A 23,377-nucleotide genomic window follows, 5' to 3' on the forward strand; every position below is an offset into this window, starting at 1 on the left:
TGCATGCCAGATGTTATATCCAGTCATGCCAATACTAGGACTACACAGATGCGAAAAACGAGGGCTGCCTCCAGCAAAACGTGGGCTCGGAGGCATAGTGAGGTAAGCAACTCCACCTCGAGCAAGTGAGAATGAAGAGGAGGTAGAGGTGGTCTGGGTAGTTCCACCCCGAGGTGAGCGCGGAGGCACCGGCGGAGGCACACGACCACGGCCAGAGTGAGGTCGGTCTTGAAGCACGGCCGGAAGGTTGATCGGCGTGGAGGGTGTGCCTGATCCTAAGGCAGATGCAGCAGCAGAGCCTCCCCCTCCTGCTGTTACTGCTCCAGACACACTACCCGAGGCTGCCCCAGCTACTGCAGACGGAGTGCTGGTGACCGTGGTTGTGGCTCCCGAGCCTCCTGTAGCCATGGATAAGGAGATAGCCACCTCACCACTCTCACCGGGCCGGTCCTCAGCACTAACACTGCCACCTGCAAGCACCACGCACCACACCCATCACACACCCACCTGCTCATGCCTACTACACACTACACGCCCCAATTCGTAAACAGAAACACAAGGAAGAAGAGAGGTTCCAGACATTGTTAATGTATTCTAATGAGAACCAATGTGACACTTTAATTTAGAATTGCGACAGAATAATAAAATCAGCAAGATGATATGGTTAACTTTCTTAATGGAAAATGAATGTCAATTAAAGATTCTCAAACTAAAGTCCAAAACAGTAGTAGAGGAAGCTAATATAAGAATTTTTTTAAATATTGTAGATATAAATTTAGGGGTGACTGAAACGACTTCAAACACTAGCGTCCAATATCTTTCAATGTGGGCGAGCAGTCATTAAAGCTTAGCTCACTTAAGCAAAGATAAAGTGAATTTTTTTTTTATATGACGCATTGAAATCCTTGTGGAAGCTAAGAAGTTATTTTGAATATCAGTAATGTATGTACTGTACAAGTTGAATAGCAATATGAGTAAGACGAGTATGCTGGTATTTCTGTTTGTTGCCTTGGCCCTTCCTTATTGCTTCCCCCAATTATCATCAACTATTCTCCCATATTACTTTTCCACTTTGGTATTTCTCTACCCCTTGACCTAACCCACATCATGATTGGCGTGTAGTGAAAGTAATAAGATTTTTTACCATTTATACATTTGCTGAATCATGTCAGTCCAAAATTTATTCCATTCTTACCATCTATGTCCTTTTGATTCTTTTCATAACTGATGCCATTTGTACATTAGCTCTTTCACACACAATAATCTCTCCTCCTTATATCTCTTCCATACCACGCCCACTGACACTCATTTAGCAAATACGCTCTTTCATTCTGTTCTTCACATTATTAAAAACTAAACTCATCAATGGAAAATGGAGCACATAATGTGGGTTTTAGAAATGTAAACCCAAAGACAACAATAAAATTGGAGTAGCTTGTAAAACATGTCTCCACTGGTGCAAAAAAATTAATCAAACAGCTTGAAAATCCAATCAGTTAATCCTAAGATACATATAAAGAAGCCTACAATATCTTATTACTGTACTGTACTCTACTTCTTGTAATTCTGTAAACAAACACAAGAGACAGGAAAGGGTGTACATACATGTGCAAATACATCCTTACATGTGTAGTACTGTACTGTAGAGACATCAAGTGATTCACATGAAATATTACTAGAGACTGTGTGCAAAGGATATAGACTGTCTGTGAAAATGTACCAGGGAATACATGTCTCTCTGGGGGATCAATTCAATGTAAAAATTTTGTGTTTAAGTAACAATGTAGATATCCAATGACTCCTAAAGTTACATTAAATATATATTATATTGAAGACAGAAATGGATTTTCTTAAAAAATTATTTGTTAGTTTTGTTATCACTACACTAATTATCAGGAAGTGTTTTATTATTTCTTATAATTTACTTATGTGGAGTCTGTTTAGTCTCTTGAAGCTGGGAAAGGAGTAAGGTTGACCAAATTTCTTTCTTTTATATTTTTAACTAAATATCCTACCTCACAAATCAAAATTTCCTGATATACTCAACTGATTTTCCTTGAAATGTTAATTTCTTCAGATGAATTTCAAGAAACTGGAATAACCATAATCTTTATAGAAGATGGAAAATATTCAGAAAAACTGAACAATGCACATCAGTAAGTTGCTTTGTCTATCGCACAACTTAGTATAACCTTTGACTATACTGTACATGGCTTACTATTAGTTTTTCACATCTCTTTATTCAAATTTAGAATTACTTAGCAATTCAAGTACAGATTAAGGTATAAAGTACATGTACAGTAATTCACACCTGGTGCCAGTACAGTATTATAATATTGCTGCCTTAACCCATCAAAGGTATGTCTTCAAGAATTTTGTATTTTCGTTACAAACCCGTTATACTGTGGCTTTTAATTTAAGCTTAATTGTGCGAGCGTAAAGTTTTACCAAATCATCTGTCTAGATATTGAGACTAAACCACAATAGTCTAGCACTCCATGTCCCACTTATTAGAAAAAGACAATGAACTAAAGAGGTTTGAATTTGAATAAAAATTATTTGTTAATGAAACCAATATATCACCATAGAATAGTGTCTGATATAAACAAAAGTTAAGTAGGACCTTTGCTGGGATGAAGCACCAGGTAAATGAGATGTGATAAGCATACATATTTCATTTTGTATCCTATTCTCCTGTCATCATGTGTACAGTAATTTATCATTCACTGCATTTAACTCTTAATTAATCATATCTATTTGAGAATATGTAACAGTATTCAGTTCTCTAGTACTATAACTAACCTGAAAGGGGACATTACCAAGGTACTCAGACTATCCAACCAGGAGCGAACTCGTAACAATGGTTTTAAATTAGACAAATTTACATTTAGGTGCGAAATAGGTAAACATTGGTTTGGAAATAGAGTTGTAGTCGAGTGGAACAAGTTACCAAATATCATCATTAACTCGAATACGCTGGATAGCTTCAAACATAGGTTGGATGGATATATGAGCAATAGGGGTTGAGTGTAAATGGGACTGCCCAGTATGGGCCAATAGGCCTGCTGCAGTTTCCTCCATTCTTATGTTGATCAGTACTCAGCTATAAATTTACATATCTGAAGATTTTGGACTTTAAGGAAGTTATAGCGACTAGGTCTGTTAGTGTACCTAACTTGATCTTCTGGACTGAGGATGTAGAGCAGTAAATGTACAACAATTAGTCAGAAAAATGTTAGTATACTGGCAAAGGGATTTAGCATTTAAGGGTAAGAGTTGTGAGGAGGTTCTAATTTTTTATGTCACGTTAAAGGTTTTGTTAACATTTGTACATACAGTACTGTAGTTTTAGAGGAATTTGGTCAGAATTTTTTTTTTTATGAATAGTATCTTAATTTTCAATCATTCTTTAATCAAAATTTGCATAATTAATTTCAACATGTGCATACATTTTCTCTACCAAAAACTTCAATTTCAATAAGAATTTACAATTGATAGTTTATCACTTAGTATCAAAATGCTGTACTGGAAACACTTGTGCAATTATAAATTAAAATTTTTGTTGTTGTGTTCAAAGTACAGTATTAGGAATCAGGTTACTAGAAGTTGTCATGACAAATTTAGTAATGGTTTCAGTGGGCTATATGCACTTGCAGAGTTTTCTCAACTATAAAACTTTTATTCCTCACATGGCCGATCTTACTACAAATGACGTTTTTCACATCAGTCTTTTAGTATCTGGCTGGATACACATACCAAGGAAAGAAGGAGACATCAATGTAGAGAGAGAGGGAATTCCTAGAAATCTCAAATGTAAGCATCCTATGTCACACAAAAGCTCCCAATGACTCAACATAAAATTAGCAAAACATCTGTGGAGGGAATGAGTTTAACATTAGTAATTAAAAGAAAAATAACATAAAAGGAAATACTACTACACCACCATTTCTCTTGATACAGCAGTCACTTAACACTGTAGCTATATAATGTAGAGTTAACATGTACTGTATGTGCTTATCAGAGATACAGTATATGGTATATATGTATATTCAGCCAGAACCAATAAACAGATGCTGCAGCAATCTGGTGTAGTTGATACCAGCAGTTAAGAAGAAAAAGGAACCTCAGAGTGAAACTTGATCACAATGATGACTTCAAGGAACACATTCCACTTTAAAGTGTTATATTACTTGTCACTCATTCAAAATGCTCAAACTTCTCCAAATTAAGACATACCAAGGCAGTTGCTAACATAGCATCATTACTTTTAGAAATGCAGTAAGAGAGAAGCAAAGTGGACATCCCTCCACCACATTCACATAATTCTAATTCATACAAATAGCCTTATACAAAAGCCTTAAGACAGCAAATGCTTATATAACTTCCTACTATAAAGAAAACATAATAAACCTCCTGCCAGAATTAATGTTGAAATATTTACATTCTTACCACACACATTAATTAAATATTTACAGAGATAACACTATTTATAAAGCAGTTACTGAAATGTACTATTAAGACTCACCTGGCAATCTTCCACCTGACCCTGAAATAAAAACAGTTTCAATCAGTCTCATTGTAGTATATCACATAGTTGGCTTTTTTAATAATGACTAGCTTTTCAGAATGAAGCAAATGTATCTGGAAAACACATTAAAATCTTTTCAAAGAGCACAAGATTTATGTTTTTCATATTTATACAAAAAGAATAAACCTAGGCTTTAATACATAAAATCATGAAGATACTAATATAAACTACAGCACATCAAGTATTCATGTGAGAAAACTCTTGGATTGAGAAAAATAAAAAGTCATAATTCCACTACACACACACACAGTAAATGCAGCAATAAAACTCTTACATCCTATCTGGAAGAAATTGTGTAATCCACTGTTTAAGGCACACAACTTAAGGGCACACAGGAAACCCCAATACTGGACCAAGAAAAGGACAACTACTCAAGCTCAGTGATCAAGACAAGTAGGTCACACATTTAGTTCATCCAGCAATTCAGCAGGTTGAAATTCAAAGATGTGCGAGTGTGTTTTAAGTAGTGTACCACTGCAATAGCCTGCAATGCCCTTGCAGTCTAGTACAGGACGACATAAATATATATAATAAAATAATCTATTGGTTATGAAATGAGGTCTCAAATCCTTTTATGAACTTTTTTTTCTTGGAACAGTCCAACATTAGTGATGATAAATTGTTGTCTAATATTTCTCTCTTTTTTTTTCTAATTACAAATTACTATGAATTATTTGAAATAAAATAAAGCAAAACCCAAGCATATGAATCCTGAAATGAAAAGAAAACCAACAAAAATAGAAAACAAGAATCACAGTAAAAAAAACTATTGAAACCCCAATAAATCCATGACAAGGAAAGCTTCTACAGCAAAACATAAATATACCACAGGTGGATACATAACACTGTGGACATTTACACTGGGGATACTATTCCAGCTTTTCTTAGGGAATCATATCTTACAGTACTTTCTCTAGTACAGTATTACAGTATTCTCTTTAATCAGGGTAAAAGCTGAAGTGCAAAAAATAAGACAATATCACTGCCAGTATGTCCCAGGAACCAATATAACTGGTGACAGATAAATACCACAATACATATTCTTAAGCAACCAATCAGATAACAAAGGCTGGAAATAACACAGTTTAATGACTAAAATGGAGAAAAAAAAACAGCCTTAGCTGCAGGGATAGTAAATACAATGCATATATGGATGTATGAACTAGATGTAAGTACAGTATACAGTAGACCTGCAGGAGAGGTGACACTCCAAAGAATATAATGATTTCTAACTGTAAACCTTATTCAATAGGAGCTCTACTTTCCTACATATAATTCTGATTAAAAAATATATAAAACTGTAGGGCAATCACTCTTCAATAAGTATACTATATAAAAGGGGTAGTCGTATTTTACACATAATTCAATGACAATAACACAGAAGCAGAGTCCCATAGACACAAAGGATCACTCAAGTGTACATTTAGAATAAAGCTTCAGAGACTGGGGATCAGGGTTATGGACTAACAGATTACATACTTCTGCTTCGAACGCTCGCACTTCTCTTACTGCGAACAGATGATCCTTGAAGAAAGAAAGTACAGAAATGAATTTTGAGTTCATCGTCACTATTAATGACAGATGAAATGTTGTGCCGAGATTAAAAATATTTTCATTGTCTGAAAGTATTATTTTTGTTGGTAACACCTGAATGAGCAGTGTGGATATCAAAACAGTATGTGCCTTGATGAATACAGTAGTCACATACTAATTCCCAACCCAACCAAACCAAAACTAAGCAATGGGATAGGGGTCCACTTCAAATTGGCTAGAACCTAACCTAAATAGCCTCAATACTAATGGACCCCAATCATGAAGGGCCTCAATCATAAAGTTTTAATTAGGGTTGGATGGAGAGACCAGTCAGATGGAGGCTCATGTGAACGGCACCCATGTAAGTGTAACAACTTAAGTAGCAAATCTAAAACCAACATCAAAACCTTAAGTAGGACACATATATGAAAGCTTAAGGGGACCAGTTAATTATGGAAGAATATCAATTTCATTCATCTGTCTACTGTAGTTCAGTTTGTTTCCTTTTTTGAAACTTGTGCAACCCCTTTCCTACTTTGATAGTGAGTGGCCAAATTCAAGACCAACAAACACTGCCATTCAGTGACATTTCTACATTCTTGTTGCCATAAGAGATGTGTTCTGCTGTGGTGCTTCTCTTCCACAACAAGGTACTGAGGTCTCCTATCAGAAGACTTCTAATCGATAAGTAAAAACAATGTTAACCACAAAATGCTACTCATTTTAGGATTTTTCCCTGCAACTGGTTCCCTTCTTCGCTTCTTTTCATCATGCATGACACATCCCCATTAAGAGGTCTACCATTAACTTTAATACTGTACTTCAATTTACCTTGATAAAAGTGTTAGATACACCAATTATGCTAATGCAGTTACTTGTTTTTGTCTTGTATCATGGGTTATGATGTAAAAACCTGTGTATGACGGTCACTGCATTCAGTAGCATGCAGGTGCAAGGTTGGGAAGATGCGAGCAGTGTACACCCTTATTCCTTTACTGATAGTCCCTTTGCACAGGTAAATTGTTCCGCATGAAGGCAACCATAGCATTTGTTTGATAAATACCAATAAATTGAATAATATAAAGTCCGCACCTGTACGGTAAATTAAGGCCTCATTTTACATACTATATAACACTGAGAATCCAGTATGGGAAGAATATAAACTCTTACTCTACATGAGCACTTGGGCTGTTCAGTCCAAACAGGACCAGTTAATCACACAACCACCTCATTCAGTTATCCGCAACCTCGCCCACTAACAAGACCACCCGTTATCGCAATATGATTCCTCAGTTCGTGGCAGGAGCAACTGAAACAAACCTTCTCATAATGGAAGATTTCTATCAATACAAAGTATAGCCAACCAGTTGTGATATGGTTTCCGGTGTATTGTTGTTTTTCTCAATTAAGGCAATACCTCCTGTATGTTTTAGTTTGTTCTGGTTTTAGTTTTGTACCTGTACTTAGGTCTCCCATCATTTCTACTGGTTGTAAATTGCAAAGCTATGTTACTTTGAAAATTTTTGCGGAAAGTAAAGTTTAGAATAATGTTTCATCTTTCTTGTATATTACCTGTACATTATTACCCCGCTTTACACGGTTTCACTTTCCGCGATTTCTCATTTACGCGGTACCTTGCCACAACCACAACCGGACTTTCACTTTCCGTGGTGCATCTACTCATATACGCGGTGAAGTATAATTTTTTTTTTTTTTTAGCTCATAAAATTCATACAAATTACCCGGCCAGAATATAATTTGCATTGCTAGAATTCTTACAATATGATCATTTTGAATATAAACATCATGGATTTTGCATAGACATACAAATTTTAGATCTAATGTAATAATTTGGTTTACACAAAGCAAATATTTTATCCTTTGTGCAGAATATATGAAGTTTACATTAAAAATATTCCCTGACCTGCAAGGAATACAGAAATGTCAATTATATTATCCTAACTTTAGTCTGAGGTATTATATATTACTAAATGTTAAAATCTAGTGGTTTCACCCAAACATTTCTCAGAGAGGTAGGAGCTAGTGAGCTGGGAAGAGGGGGGGGGATTTGAGTCCATTATTTGAATGGACATTAACTTGGAGACTGTATTTCTCTTAAATATTAATTGTGTGAGCATACCATCATAAAATTTAGATGTTATTTTTATTACAACATAGGTATTGTGTAGGAAAAAGTGGAGTTTGGGGGTCGGGCCAGTCTCTCTTGGAATTAATCCCATTTGTTCTGTTGTTCACTTTACGCGGTTTTCACTTTCCGCGGTACCCTGTGGGTTCAATTGACCGCGTAAATCGGGGTACTACTGTATTTTTTTTAATATTTTGTCTTTTTTCTAGGCTCTAATAATGGAAAATTATTTTCCGAGACATTGAGACATTAGTGAATAAAGAAATCTAACATAATCAAGAAGTTTGTGACTATGATTTCCATGGAACAAATCAGTTACTCAAACAATTATTTGGATACAGGAGACTTTACTATACAGTACTGTACTCGGAAAACAAAACCTTCGTTATGCCAGACTTTTCGCTGTTTGGACCATCCAAAGAATAACTAGTCCAGCAGACCAATGTAGTATTGCACCTCAGAAATTGTATCTTAACAAGAGTAAAACCTTGACATTATCCTGCATAAAACTTAATATTATCCTACTTAAAACTTGACAGTATCCTTCACCAAGCTTGACACCAACTTGATTTTATCCTACTAGAAACAAGATATTATACCAAGTAAAAACTTATCATTATCATACAATAATTTAGATTATTCTACTTAAAAACTTAAAATGTTCCAGCTAATATCTGTCAATACAAGCAAACCTCGAGATACTGTACGATATCCTGAGGTGGGATATTCCGCTTTAATGATGGTTATGTAAATTAAGATCATCTCACTATATACGATCAAAACTACTCGCTTTATCGATATCCATTGAATAGCCATCGATATCCATTGGTTGGAAAAAAAAAGAATTTTCAAGAGTGCAAACTATAGGTTGTATATACTGTACTCAAATTAATTGCGGTCAGGCAAGGATTCCAGCAATGTAAATTATATTTTTCCATGTCAAGTCAGTGACATTTTATAAGGAAAGGATATTTAGCCCTCTGCACCACGCACCTCTACCTTCACTTGCCAGCCTACCCACGCGATGCCACACGGCCAACCTGTGCACTACAGCCCTCCCCTTAATTCTTTGTCGATCATAAACCCGCCATCGCACGGCTACACAATTATCGGCCAACATTGTTCATTGTACTTATCATCGGTGATATTTTCTGTGTTTTTGTGACTGTAAGGTGCGACGACTCTGTTGTTTTGAAAATGTAAGCAGTGTTGACCGCTATCCTTGTTTTCGTTATCATCATTCGCTCTGTTTTTGTGAGTGTGAAGTGTAACTTTGAAAATGCCGGGGAAGGCCAAGGCATCCAAGACAACTGTGTCTCTGAGGTGAAGTTTGACATTGTTAAGCAGCATGAGACTCCTCAGAGACTGTGTGGGAGTCAAAGTTACATCTCCATTCCACCTACAAGAATCCCCTTAGCCTCGAAGGGGACATGTGACGATGACCAGACTTGTCAAATATGATGTGACGAGTGTTGTTTAATTGTTTTGTACTGATAGTTGTATTGTAGGAATTGTTTTGTCGGTGATACATGTGTGTTTGCGGATTGGCTGGGAATATATCCCATTGAACCCCATGTTATAATGCTCCCTATTTACGATAATTCGCCTAGCGATGGGTTTTTCAGGAACGTAACTCCAGCGTATCTTGAGGTTTACCTCTATCTTCTTCAAAACTTGGCTATCATCAGACTTAAAACTGTAAATTGCCTTAATCAAAATTTGACCTTATTCTACTTAAAAGTTGGCATTAATTTAAAAAATAACCTTAAATTATACTTAAAATTGGCATTATCCTATATAAAACTTAGACTTTAGATTACTTGTAAACTTGTTATTATCTTAATTAAAACTGAATTTTTTTTACTAAAAACTTCACATAATCCTATTTGTCACTGAAACACCTTTTCTTTTTTCCTCTGATTTCTCACAGTAACTTTTTATTTACAAATTGTGTGTTCCAATGTAACAGTTGTCAAACCAACATGTACCATCTGCAGCACCTACATTAGTACAGAATCAGTGCCCATGTGTTGGAGACTATGATCAAGTACCTGCTTGAAATGTAGGAAACAATAATCATAACACAAAAAAGGAAACAGTGATTTACTTCAGTGTGTGTTAGTTAAGAGATGATGACCAGTGTTATGTATATAATAGTTCCCCTTCATCCTTATCTCACTTCTACCTTCTGTCACCAATAGATATGAAGCCACTATCACCAGCTAAGAAAATTCAAACATTTTTGCTCTGAAACTATCTACAAGTAACCCAATTTATACCATGCTGTTAAACAAACACAGTTAATAGAATTCTTCCTCAAAAGTGAAGTGAAAACCTTAATTACAAAAACAACCAGTTTCTGAAGGGAGAAACAATCCAATTCCTCAACATGACATTGCAACTAACAAACACTAGCCTCATGGACTAGTTAACCCTTGTAATTTATGTAAACATATTTAACATTACAACTTGAACATCACTGCCAATGCATCTCTTAATTATTTCTATCAGCCTAACATATGCAGACAGTATAGGATATTACCATCAACATGGTATCATCAGGGCCACCAATAGCTGGCCAGGTCCCTGGGGAAAGATAAATCTTTGGCCCCCTTTATAGATACAGTATATTGATTAATATTTATACACCCTTACCCCCCCCCCCCCATCCCAGAGGCCCGGCATTTATCCAACCTTCCTCATCCTCTCGGTGGCCCTGGGTATTATTACTGTGCTTATAGAAATAAAACAATTATTATTACAAATATCTTCTTCACATTACACTCAAGAGACCTCAGGAATCCTTAGGCAGATGAAAATGTTGCAGGATTTTGTTGAGTTTAGAGAACTGATGCACTTCTACAAAGCAATAAATCTACAGTTTACATTAAGTTGAGGCTTCCTGAGGTTATAATTACTACCACTACTTACTACATTGAAGCAATTACTAAGGTAGTCAAATAAAATCTCTACTTTATTAAACAAATAAAGAGTGTTTATTAGTCTCGATAGTATTATCCAATCAAATGTAACTGAACCAAATATCTTACTCTTTTATAACTCTGAACTGCTACAACCATGCAAAATCTCAGTCACTCACCAACAGCAACAAACTAAAAAGGCTAAATATTACCTTCTTGACTGTCATGCCCTTCAGCTGAATGCTCAGGGTCAGTCTGGGACATGGGCCGCAACATACGAAGGGATGTGCCTCTCCGCCGTGATGGCGAGTGTCTCAAAGCTGCAAAGCAAATACCAAAGCAAGGGTAATAGGAGTCTAGAGGCAGTACTGTAGTAGCAGTATAATGTATGCTCTAAAAGTACAATGTTTATTTACAGTAGAGAAATAATCAGGAAGATTATCCATAAATATCAAAGTTCAAAGAATAAGAATTGCAAATCTATATCAAGAGCAATTAATATGTAACAATCATTATTTTTGCTGATTATAATAGCAAAAAGCATTATTATGAACAGCTTCTGATTATAAAATATTTGTACAGATTACCTAGAAAGAAGAATGCAAATGCACAAATGACAATAAATGTCCATTTCAACCATCTTACTGTACATCTAAATCATTACTTCGTACTTACTAATCAAATCTACCTAAAAACAATCTGAACACTATTTTTCCTTCATAGAAAAACTCAAGTGATAGAACCAGAGAAATTATAAATTTCAATATTAGGCAACATTATCAATATGGTACAATGCAGTACAACATGATACTCTTGAAGTTAGCAAGGTTAGTATCAATGGAGTGACTAAGTGAGACAACAAAATACTCCACCAATAACCATGCACATTGGTGGTTCACCATTCCTGATCAGTTCTAGGTGTTTAACTCTGGTTCTGTCACCTCTCTACCTACGACGGCACGCTAATGACCGCTGACTACACCAATGTTACAGTGAACAGGATTACACAACCAGCAGTATATTCACATAAACCCAGAACAAAATTACAGACCTCTAAATATATTATGCAGCATGCAAGAAATGTGGTGCTGATGGTTTCACATGCAATCTGCCAAAGGCAAATATTGACCGAGCATATTTCAACACATCAAAACAACATAGTATCTCTACCTCCGTGTCAAGGCTATGACTCAAGTACAGTATATTAAAATATAGAACCACTGGATTAATGGGTACATTATCATTTTAATTTATGTTTACAGGGTGTACAAGTAAATACTGCAGAGAGGAAAGAACTAGATACAAAATCAGACGACTGAAGTTATAAACAGGTACGGAGAAAAATAATAACTTAAAATATATGTAGTACTAAAAAAATAACTTATTGGTGAAGCTTATCATTGGTAAAACAAATGGCACAGAAGAGACAGCAGTAGCTTTTAAGCAAACAGTGAAAAAAAACGGAACAAAAGTAATGCATCAGTTCAGTATTTTATACTATAATGAAGCACATACACGCCAACTACTTTTTTTTTTTCTTTTTTTTTTTTGGCCACAGAGACACAAGGACAACTGGCAGATTGTACTGGAGGGAATGTAAACTGTTTATACATAACAATCAGAATCTTTAAAAGGATAATGGTCTCACATAAAGATGGGGTAACTGTAGATGTGTTACTCTGAAATGCTAATTGGATGCAAGTAAAATACAAAATTCATTAGATAAAGATGCACTAAAATTGTTTTGATGATAAAAGTGGAATTCACAAGATTTTACTCCTAAAATTAAGGAAAAATATCACAATATTGACCTACATGAAAGTATTTATGCTCTTTGAATTACAATAATGACAAAAATTTGAGGTTTAGGAAAGCTAGAAAAATAAAAAAAACTTTATCTATGACTAGCATTTACTGAATTATATTATTAATTTTCTAAAATTTCTAAAGATGACCTGAATGGAGATGAAAGAGATAGCATTAAAAAAGCAAGCCTTAAAGAATGTAGATCAAAACCATTAAAGTTTGATGATAAAACTGTATCGGTAAATTACAGTACCAAAATACGAATTATAAAAAAGGTATAGATGTATGTAAGGGGGTTATTTGTTATGTTATACAGCATGATGAGGCAGCAGCACAAAGAGTTACACAAGACAATGTGTAGACAACTTTAGGGAGGCCCAAAGCAAGTTTGGCAGGATTGAGTTAACATACGTCTCAGCTACTGAAGCTCAGATACACAGAGGCAGATCAACATGGAAAGTACTGTGCAGTGATCAGCCCTCAAACATGACACTACACTCAAGTCAATCCCTACAGGTGACACATAAAGCAGGGTAGACCAAGTAAGAAAAACCTAAACTGGGCAAACCCATACAAATAAAAGTCTGTGGCTGCATATATTATAAGAGAATAAAAGAGCAACTATCTAAGAAAACTGTCATTCACATGCAAATACTGCATACCAGATGTGCTTACAGACTTATAATGCTGCAAAGAAATATTTCATTTTTTATTACATAACATTAATCACCATACATACTCTATTCAAAATCCATGCCATACCACAAAGCGACCAATACAACTGAACTGGTGGATGAAGGAGCCACCATAATCCCTCTACCTTCCACAATACCAAAAAAACAGAAGTAACAACGTAACAACACGTGATGCGTGAAGGTGCACTTCTTTTGTTTCTAATCCTGATCTCCATGTGAGCTGTGTCATCAGACTGGGTACTGTAGCAGGTAATGTTGTGTGGGTGGCAGATGTGGCATGCACATTCCCTGTATCCAGAGTACAAAAAAGGGACCCTGGACACACACCTTGTACTTGTATCTTTCACAAAATCATCTGAACCAAAGGACAGTCTGTGAACTACTTCACCCTTTTTCTGTTTTTCAAAGAGCCAAATTGACTTCTGACTTAAATACTAAATTAGATAAGAGAAGAATATAAACAATACAGTATTGGGATTTTTAATACATTCAGCAAGCTAATTTGATTATTCTATACAAAGCATTAAATAACCCTTATTTTTATACAAAGTTATTTGACTGCTGTCCTCAGTTTGGTCATTCAACTACGTGTCTTTGCATTATTTAAATAAAATATAGTACATAACATCTTTGGAATACTGTATGGCCCCCCTTGAAAACCATCAAAACAGGTGAATTCTAAAAAGTAGTTGGGATGCAAGCTTACAAGCATGTTGGACAGCTTTCAAATTTGTGAAACATAAGGCTGAAGGAAGAGAGCATACAAACCCACACTACATGAAGCAAGGATGACATGCAACGAAAGATCAACATAACATTTATACAGCACACAAGCCAAGCCTGTAGTGGAACATGATCAACAGCAAGTTGATAAAGTCAAAGATAATTACATACTAACACAACAACTGGTATACAAATGATATCTGAGGTCCACTGTCCATCATTATCAGAGGAAGCAGGTTAGTAATAAATTTCCTCTGGCAGTTGAGATATTTGATAAGATACAAGTATTTTACGTCCTAAGCATATCATTACACAACACAACTTGTGCATCTGCAATTTAAATCTCATTTATCATATATAAAATGACAACACATGCAAGATCCTCCCCTACATATCCAGGGGGTCCCCGAGTTATGAATGTTCAACTTACAAACACCCTCTGTGAGGCTCGGCAGCAGGTGGGGAGTAATGCGTCACCCAGCCATGTGCCTTGAGGGCGTGTCAGTACGCCTTACCCTCACCTCAGTTATGTGTGTGATCAAGATGCGAACTGTTGTTTTTTGCTTATTAACTTTATTTTTCTGCCCTCCTCATGGCTCCCACACACAAACCTGATGGCCTTCAGTCGGAACAATCGGAACAATTTTGAAAGACAAACTCTGGTTTTATTAGTACTGTACCTGACAATGCACCTGGCCATCCTGCATTTTTAGATGATGTTCATCCAAACATTAAGTTTCATCCCAATAAAGCCTCTGTTACTCCTGTTCGCACTTTATAAAGAAGCAACAGAAATTTTATACAAAGCAATACCTCATCTGGGGTTGGGTGTAGGTGTTTTTCTCAATTGATTATTTTACGATATTTTATTAACCCAGTACCACAACTTTTATAAGTTTCTCATGTAACAATGGTACGTGCACTGCCTTCTCATGGCTAACAAGTGCCCATGTGCTATGATAATTTTATACTCAATATACCCCTAAACTTTTTTTTTTTTTTATCTTTACATTACCATACAGTATACATAAGGCACACTAGCAAACTGTAATGACTTTTCTGCAAATTCTGTTTTTACACACATATAACAATGACGTAGCGCTCAATTGTGTAAGAGGTGATCGATGTATTTTGGCGTGGTAAAAATGTAACACTAGTACGTAGGGCACTTTTATTACTTATTATGGTTATTTTTATGCCTTTATCATGATTTATGTGTCATACTTGGGTACACACAAACTTAGTATAAAACCGTGGATGATGTAAACGACATATATATGTGAAACAATTGATGTATCATATCATGAATATTTCTGCCTATATTTGTTAGCGATGTACATGTGAAATGACGTAAACCTGTAAGACATATAGTGAGGACCCCCTGTGTTCACATTATCATTATTATTTTAATTTTGATATTGCCTCTTCCAGCAGGTAATAACCATGAGTTGCCGTCACTGCTATGAAAAGGTAAACTGCCATGTATTACTGTCAGACATCATCATATTCTCAAGCCAGTTCCATACTCTGGGGTATGCTATAACGAATCTAATTGGTTCTAGAACCTTGTTCGTTATAGGATTAATGCGTTCCAGGCCCCCAAATACAACCACTAAACACTGAAAAATACAATATAAAATTGTAAAACATGCATAAATATGCATCTAAACCCCTGAAATAAAGAATATCATTAATACTTGTAATAAAAAAAACAATAAATTAGTATAAAAAAAAAAAAAAAAAAAACCATGTTCGTTGTAGGAGTTTCGTTCGTTATAGCATTGTCAATTTTATAGGTAAAACCGTTCGTTATAGGAATATTCGTAGTAGAATCCGTTCGTTATAGCATACCCCACTGTATACAGTACGTTAACAGATGCATTCTACGATGATGTCTCTTTTCTAGAATACAGCCCTATGACTTCAAACTGGCTTACCCCCGTCATATCACAGTAAACAGCACCAACCATCAGCAACAAATCCATAACAGTACAGTACTGTAATTGTAAAGCCAAGAATCCTAATATAAAGTTAAATATTACATAAGTAATTTATAAGTGGTTCAGTGACCTAACTGATCCCTGCTGGATTACAGTTTACTTCAACATTTTGACTGAGAGCAAATTTACTTTCACGATGATCAGTGTCCGAAGTTCAGATAATATACATTGCCCTTGCATGATCAATTTATCATTTAATCATTTAATCATAGCATCAGGTTCCACTTAAATTAAGAGACAAAAGCTTAAACATACATGACATGACAAACAGGGACTGTCTTGTCCATCACATGAGGCAGAGAAGGCGTGCTCACCCAGGATGCAGAGACGAGATTAGACATATTTTTGACATGTTCTAAAACAACAATACACCATGCAACATGAACTAAAATATAATAAAATATTTATTCCAAAGTCCTAAATTTAGAAAACAGGACAACTTACATACTGTACAATGTAATAAAATAAAACTACATGCAAGAGAGTCCAACTTAAATAAAGTATAATAAAACTCAAATAGAACACCTGTTTCAACACCAGCCTCCTTCAAAAACAATGTTATATGCAAAATTTGCACTAATAGTTATTTACAATTACATTCCATAATAAAACTTTGGTTGAGTTTTATGAATGAGTAGTGAAAACCATTACTGTACAGGCCAACATGCCCCTTCCTACTTAAGATGAGCTGATGAAGATGGTCAGCACATGAAAAGAGCTTGTTTATTTCTATTAATACAGTAGTGTACAGTACATAAAATGTAATTGTAGTTTTCACATTAGCATAAATATGTAAACCCTTCTAGTCAAAGATCAAGAGTAACATATAAATATATATATAAAAGCATGTATTTCCTATCTATATCTTAAAGCTCAGTTCACTTGACAGATATCCACTGTCATGTTATGACGGTGTTATACGATTGCCCCTACAAAACCAACCTATTTTTTCCCAAGTGCAATCATCTTCATATTTGTTTTACTATGCAAAATCCAACTTAGTAGAAATACCATTTACTTATGGGCACCTTGTAAAAAGTTCTCACTGTTTGATAAAAGCTTCTGCTCTTATTATACCATTCAACTTGACATTATTTTCCCATCCTCTCTCCTATAATAATGTGACATCCCTTCTCTGATCAGTATACAGTACAGTATTTTATATATATATATATATATATATATATATATATATATATATATATATATATATATATATATATATTTAGTGGGTCCCTTATTTGTGACCTGACCTGACTAATCACGTCGCCCCCTTCTCTTAAGCTCTACGTGTGTTGGTGTGGGGATTAGTGGATGACATCATTATGACCTGACCTCATGTTCAATAAGGTCACCCTGTATATTCAAACCTCTCTCTGTCCATGTAATCCAGTTGCCTCTGAAGATGTCTTGAATAAAGACGAAAGCTAAGCTGCTCCGTTGTTTCCCTTTTCCCGTGTGATTTTATCAAGATGTATATATATATATATATATATATATATATATATATATATATATATATATATATATATATATATATATATATATATATATATATATATATATATATATATATATATATATATATATATATATATATATATATATATATATATATAGCTATTATTAGGACACAAAATACACCACTATCATACCAGACATAATTTTCAATAGCTGTTTAACATACAGTACCTTGATTCATAAATAAAGAAGCTTTTTTTATGAGATATACTTGAATAACCATCTCTCTCTCTTCTGGACTCTACTAAGAACTTTATATCATAAAGAAATGGTTTGGTGTGTTTACTTAATATTTAAACAGAGCAACAGGCAGTTCTAAACAACTGATCACAAGCATGTGTGATTGATTATTTGAAATAGGATGGCACTTGTAAATGAGCACACAGTGTCCAGAACATTTAACAAAAGTTTTTATGTCTAGATCACCAAAAAAAATTGAACATAAGTGAGCATCAAATAAACAAAAGAAAGTATTCAACACGGTTTAAAATAATATCCAAGAATCTACATCAGAACAAGATGCTGTCATGAGCTCAACTTGCGACATTTATATCTAGATGATACGACACATATGACATCAGGGAAGACCTAAAGATTATCTAATGATGCAAGACAAATGGGAAAAGACGTCCACATACACACGAGCCGGCTGTTCACCTCACTATATGATCATGCAAAGCACAGCAAGAAATGTATAAACTACATAATGTATACTACGTATTCTCCTACAGTAATAGTTTGGGTGGAAGAAGTCACGTGTTTTTCTGATATATATATATATATATATATATATATATATATATATATATATATATATATATATATATATATATATATATATATATATATATATATATATATATATATATATTATATATATATATATATATAATGGGTTGGGCATGGTATAACGCGAGGGATGATAAAACATGATACACGTGAAGATAAGATGTAAATGTAAATGATAATATGAAGTGGATCAAAGATATAGTGGAAAAAAATTGAGTTTGAAAAATATATATAACAATGCGGCATACCAATTAATGACAAAAAAAAGCAAGAAGAAATGACGAAAGGAAAAGTATAGAGTAGATGATAATAAAGAAATAAACTGGTGAGAAAATGAAGAACAGGATAGTGGAAAACAAATAATATAAGGCAGCAGAAAAGATAGGGCATTCAAGACACACGCATACACACACACACACACTGAAAAAATACAAAAGATCAATATATGGAAACACACACACAAACTTTGTTAAGTTACTCTGAGAAACACCCAGTGGAAAAGACAGATATTAAGGAGTGACTGGAGAAGACAAGATCAAATGACTAAGAAGAAAACATGATAAAAAAGTAAGATTATTGACCTGCAAAACACATAGTAAAGAAAAGGTAAACAATTATATCCCAATGTAAGGAAAGTGTGTAAAATAAGGGATGGTTGAAACCGAAGAAGAAAACTGCAAAATAAATGATGCCAGACATAGTAAAATGAAATTATCTTAAAAAGGATTAAAAGAGGGATAAAGTCAGGGCTAGATGAAACTGAGGACATCTGATGGAGGGGAAGGAAAAGTATAAAAGCATAGAGGGAGACTTAAAATGTATACATCCATACATCATAAGCACCATAATGAATGATAAGAAAGAGTGATAACAGTATATTATAATAAGAGGCAGGAAAGAAATAAAAAGTCAAGCAATGTAGGAGAGGAGAAGGGGGTGGGGTGGGGGGCTCAGAGATGATAAAGGGGCTATGGAGATGAAATGTAGAAGTGTCAGAGATGTGGGTCATCATACCTATGTAGCTGGAGACCAGATTTCGGAATTTGCGGTGGCCGCCTTTGATTTCTGGAAGGTCCACTAGTGGTAAGAGACCAACCACCCAACCAACCAATGAACGGGAGGGAGCACAACAGAGCAAGCAAAACAACAGTGTATGTTAGTTAGAGAACCCCTGCAGGCACCGACACAACGGCTTGTTACTCATGTTGCAGTTCTTGGTTGTCGCCACAGACAGCAACAAGCCAAGCCAATCTGAGCCCCGAGTCAAAGGTGCAAACAGGCTGTGTTCTTCCCAAAAGTTGGCACCACAAATACGAGAGAAGCAATGTAGATCTCTCCCACAATCTCCCTCTACAAGAGCCTCTAAAATGGCAGACTGTGTTCTACTTACTGTCTTACTTTGAGTGCCTTCTAGTTTAAATTAATGTTTCAATGTCACCAATCATCAACCTTGACAACATTCTGTGGCTCAATCCTTCAATGAGGACTCAAAAGATTTAAAGACTGTTTAATTTATCAAGTGACCATATGCACTCAAATATCTCAGAGTAAAGCAATGATATTTTTAACTTTAAATTTTATGTAGATTCTAAACTATTGGAAAAAGATGCCAAACACATAGTTTTCTTCATTATCATATGATGAGCTGTCATATATAAGACAAAATTTTTTGGATTGTTTATACAGTTACAAGCAAACACAGTCTCCCATCATGGCCTTCTACACTTTAATATCCTATTTACATGTTAACATCCAGAATTTTATTAGTTTTCTCCAAACTTACATCAAGATGAACTTCTATTATTTGAGACACATATACATATATGACACAAGTTTCCTTTACTAGCACAGCCTATGATAAGCACTGTTAAAAGCCTTATCCTACTTTCACATAGTTCAACATATTTCCGTCTAATCTCCTACCATCACTCACCTTTCAGTAAAATTTCTACAACTGAAAACATGTTGCAGTCTCAAAATGAACACTAAAATCAAAATATATATTATTTATTAACGGAGTATATTTCATGAAGTTATGAGATTTGATATATTCTACTATCTTAGACACAAGAAATTTTATGAATAGCACACACCTTGGGCAAATTTATTTAACAGTGTATTAGTTCACCAGAACTATCTGCTGCCCATTAACAAAAACAAAAATTGATACAACTTAAATGAGCCAAATCGATATCCTCACACCCGTGTGTAAGGAAAGACAACGAAAACACCTCAATTTGCAAGGACAGTTCGGCCTGTTCTTACTCACGCTCTAACAACAAAGAATAAACAAGAACAAAACCTGTGGGACAAAAACATAAAAACAAAGCAGTGCAAGAAATATCCAGAGGCTAAACGTGAAACAGAGCATGGACGGTGAGAAACCGATGAGTCTACAAATGCGTCCCGGGCAACATGAAAACATAATACATATGTGACGTGAAAAGACAATCTAAGGCCTCAGTTAGCGTTCTGAGCTTAGTACTTTCCCGATAAAAGGAATTAAAAATATGGAAGAAGGAAAGCCTTGCCCATGAACCAACCAATGCTTCAAATTGCCAGTCACATCACACAGACACAAGCATGAGAAAGAAAAGGCCACAGTCAATCTATGATACAGCACTGCCAACAGGTCTTCAGTAAAACAACATCTATCCCAAGTGTGCAACATTGACCCCATCAGCATTTTGGGAGAATCAATTAAGGTTTCATAAAGGAACTTTACTTACTTTCTCTCAAAGTATTCAACAAAATCACTCTGTATCTCAAGTTTTCAGGCTAAGTGTAAATCTGAACTTTTATTAGGTGCTCTGAAATACTCAGATGAAAAGTTTTACTAAAATCTAGAAATAATTCAGTAAGGTAAACTTATAAACTTCAAGGGAGATGAATTTCTACAAAGTGCAGCAAACAAAATGATCACATTTCTTTAAGTTTTGAGGTAGGCCAATTGCTAAGCTGATTAACAGTTAAAAGAACACATTTAATTAACAAACGTGATACTTCATTCAATAAGGTAGAATTAAAAATATTAATTTTATACCTTCAATTAATCCATAGTTTAGCATCCATATAATGATATTATGACTGGGACCTCTTTCATTAAATAATAATACCAGCTTCTTAGTTAACACAATTATGATAAAGTTTCAAATATAAAGATAAGAGAAGCATATTGTTCAGTGTATAGCTAGCAAATTTATGAAGTATTCCATTAACTTCTAAGTAATAATACATCCCTTCAAAAGGAAGGTCAGAGGTATGAGTGACACCTTTTCTCTTCTTGCAGAAGCAGCTTTCATCAAGTCAAACAAAGTACGTCTCAAAATATCAAAATTGCCCCACATCTTCCATTGGAAACAAAGAGGATATTACTAGAAAACTGAACAGATATCTGCATGTGTAAGACAACCTCCTTGCCTGTTTAGTCCTAAATAGTATCCAGGACATTGAGTTTCAGGGAAAATACACCAGGAAAAATAAGTTCCAGTAGATCTACATCCCCTGCCAAACATGGACCACAAAATGAAACAAAACTGGCCATGACTCCCCTAAATAAGGAGAGAAAATACTTCACAAGGCCGACAAATAGCTGAGGCAAACCTACAATCAAGACTAGCTCAGTTTTTTCTTGAGAAACTGCATTCATAACAATGATGAATAGATGGACAAAAATCATTTCCAGGCTCCTACCTGTAATGTAGCAGGTCAGAATGAGAGTGGTGGGGGCAAACATATTCTTGATTTGATCACAGCCATTTACATGAGAAGGTGATTTTTTCCCCTCAGATGTTCTCTCTCTTACAATTGCTTTGATCATGATCAATGTTTCACTAAGATCTCACTTAAAGGGAGACAGTCAAAAATGTTTACACAGTAATGAAGAGAAGCTAACCATGTTAAAACCAATTAACTGCAAATCATACACTACAGTTATTAATCTTTATGCCTCAGTTATTCTAATACTGTATACAATGAAGTTGACAGTAAGGGTCCAGGATCTCCTGTTGCCGCAAAGACAAAGATGGTGACAACTCTCCAGACTGCCAAGTAGAAATACACACTACTATCAAGCATGCACACTCGAGAAGTTGTTGGGTGACACCTACATACTAGTTTCACCATTATGTATTTCTATTTATCTGAACCATCACATTCAAGAGGTGATAAAATGCATTTTGCACAAAAGATTGTATGGGCAAATATTGCAACAGAGAATAATAATAAAACAGGCTGATATTGGTGTACATATACTTGAATAACATCATCTAAAAAAATTTGTTTTATCTCTACATCTAATTGTTAACTCTATTATATCTTAATAGTATGGAAGAGGGAGGGTTAGAACACAGTGGAATGGAATAAGGTTGGATAAAACTGGTTGGAATGGAATAGGGTAGCATGTAACAGGATTGGATCGCAGGATAGTATGAAACAGGGCGAGATGTGTCACGACCACTACTGAATAAATCTCTTCTCAGCAGATGTAACAGGATAGAATGGAAAAGGCTGGGTGAATAGGATACGATGGAAGAGGGTGGTTTGGAAAAGGGTGGGATGGACCAGCCCTTCTTCACTCCAAATTCCTTATCTATCTTCGTCAATTATCCTGATCTTTATACTGCAGCATTAGTTCCTCATTCCAATACTCTTCA

General features: G+C 35.1%; 1 protein-coding gene across 1 annotated transcript in view; it reads right to left on the minus strand.

Annotated features, from left to right (window-relative positions):
- Positions 1–23,377, minus strand: part of LOC121874613 — a 187,082-nt gene that overhangs the window by 50,382 nt on the left and 113,323 nt on the right. Inside the window, exons 13-18 of the mRNA XM_042378841.1 lie at positions 19,737–19,799; positions 12,837–12,875; positions 11,401–11,508; positions 6,068–6,112; positions 4,526–4,546; positions 117–470 (exon numbers count right to left, since the gene is read on the minus strand). Coding sequence (XP_042234775.1) covers positions 117–470; positions 4,526–4,546; positions 6,068–6,112; positions 11,401–11,508; positions 12,837–12,875; positions 19,737–19,799 — 630 coding nt within the window. The remainder of the gene's footprint in view (positions 1–116; positions 471–4,525; positions 4,547–6,067; positions 6,113–11,400; positions 11,509–12,836; positions 12,876–19,736; positions 19,800–23,377) is intronic.

Source organism: Homarus americanus, unplaced genomic scaffold (assembly GCF_018991925.1).
Source record: "Homarus americanus isolate GMGI-L3 unplaced genomic scaffold, GMGI_Hamer_2.0 scaffold34360, whole genome shotgun sequence".
Lineage (NCBI taxonomy): Eukaryota > Metazoa > Arthropoda > Malacostraca > Decapoda > Nephropidae > Homarus > Homarus americanus.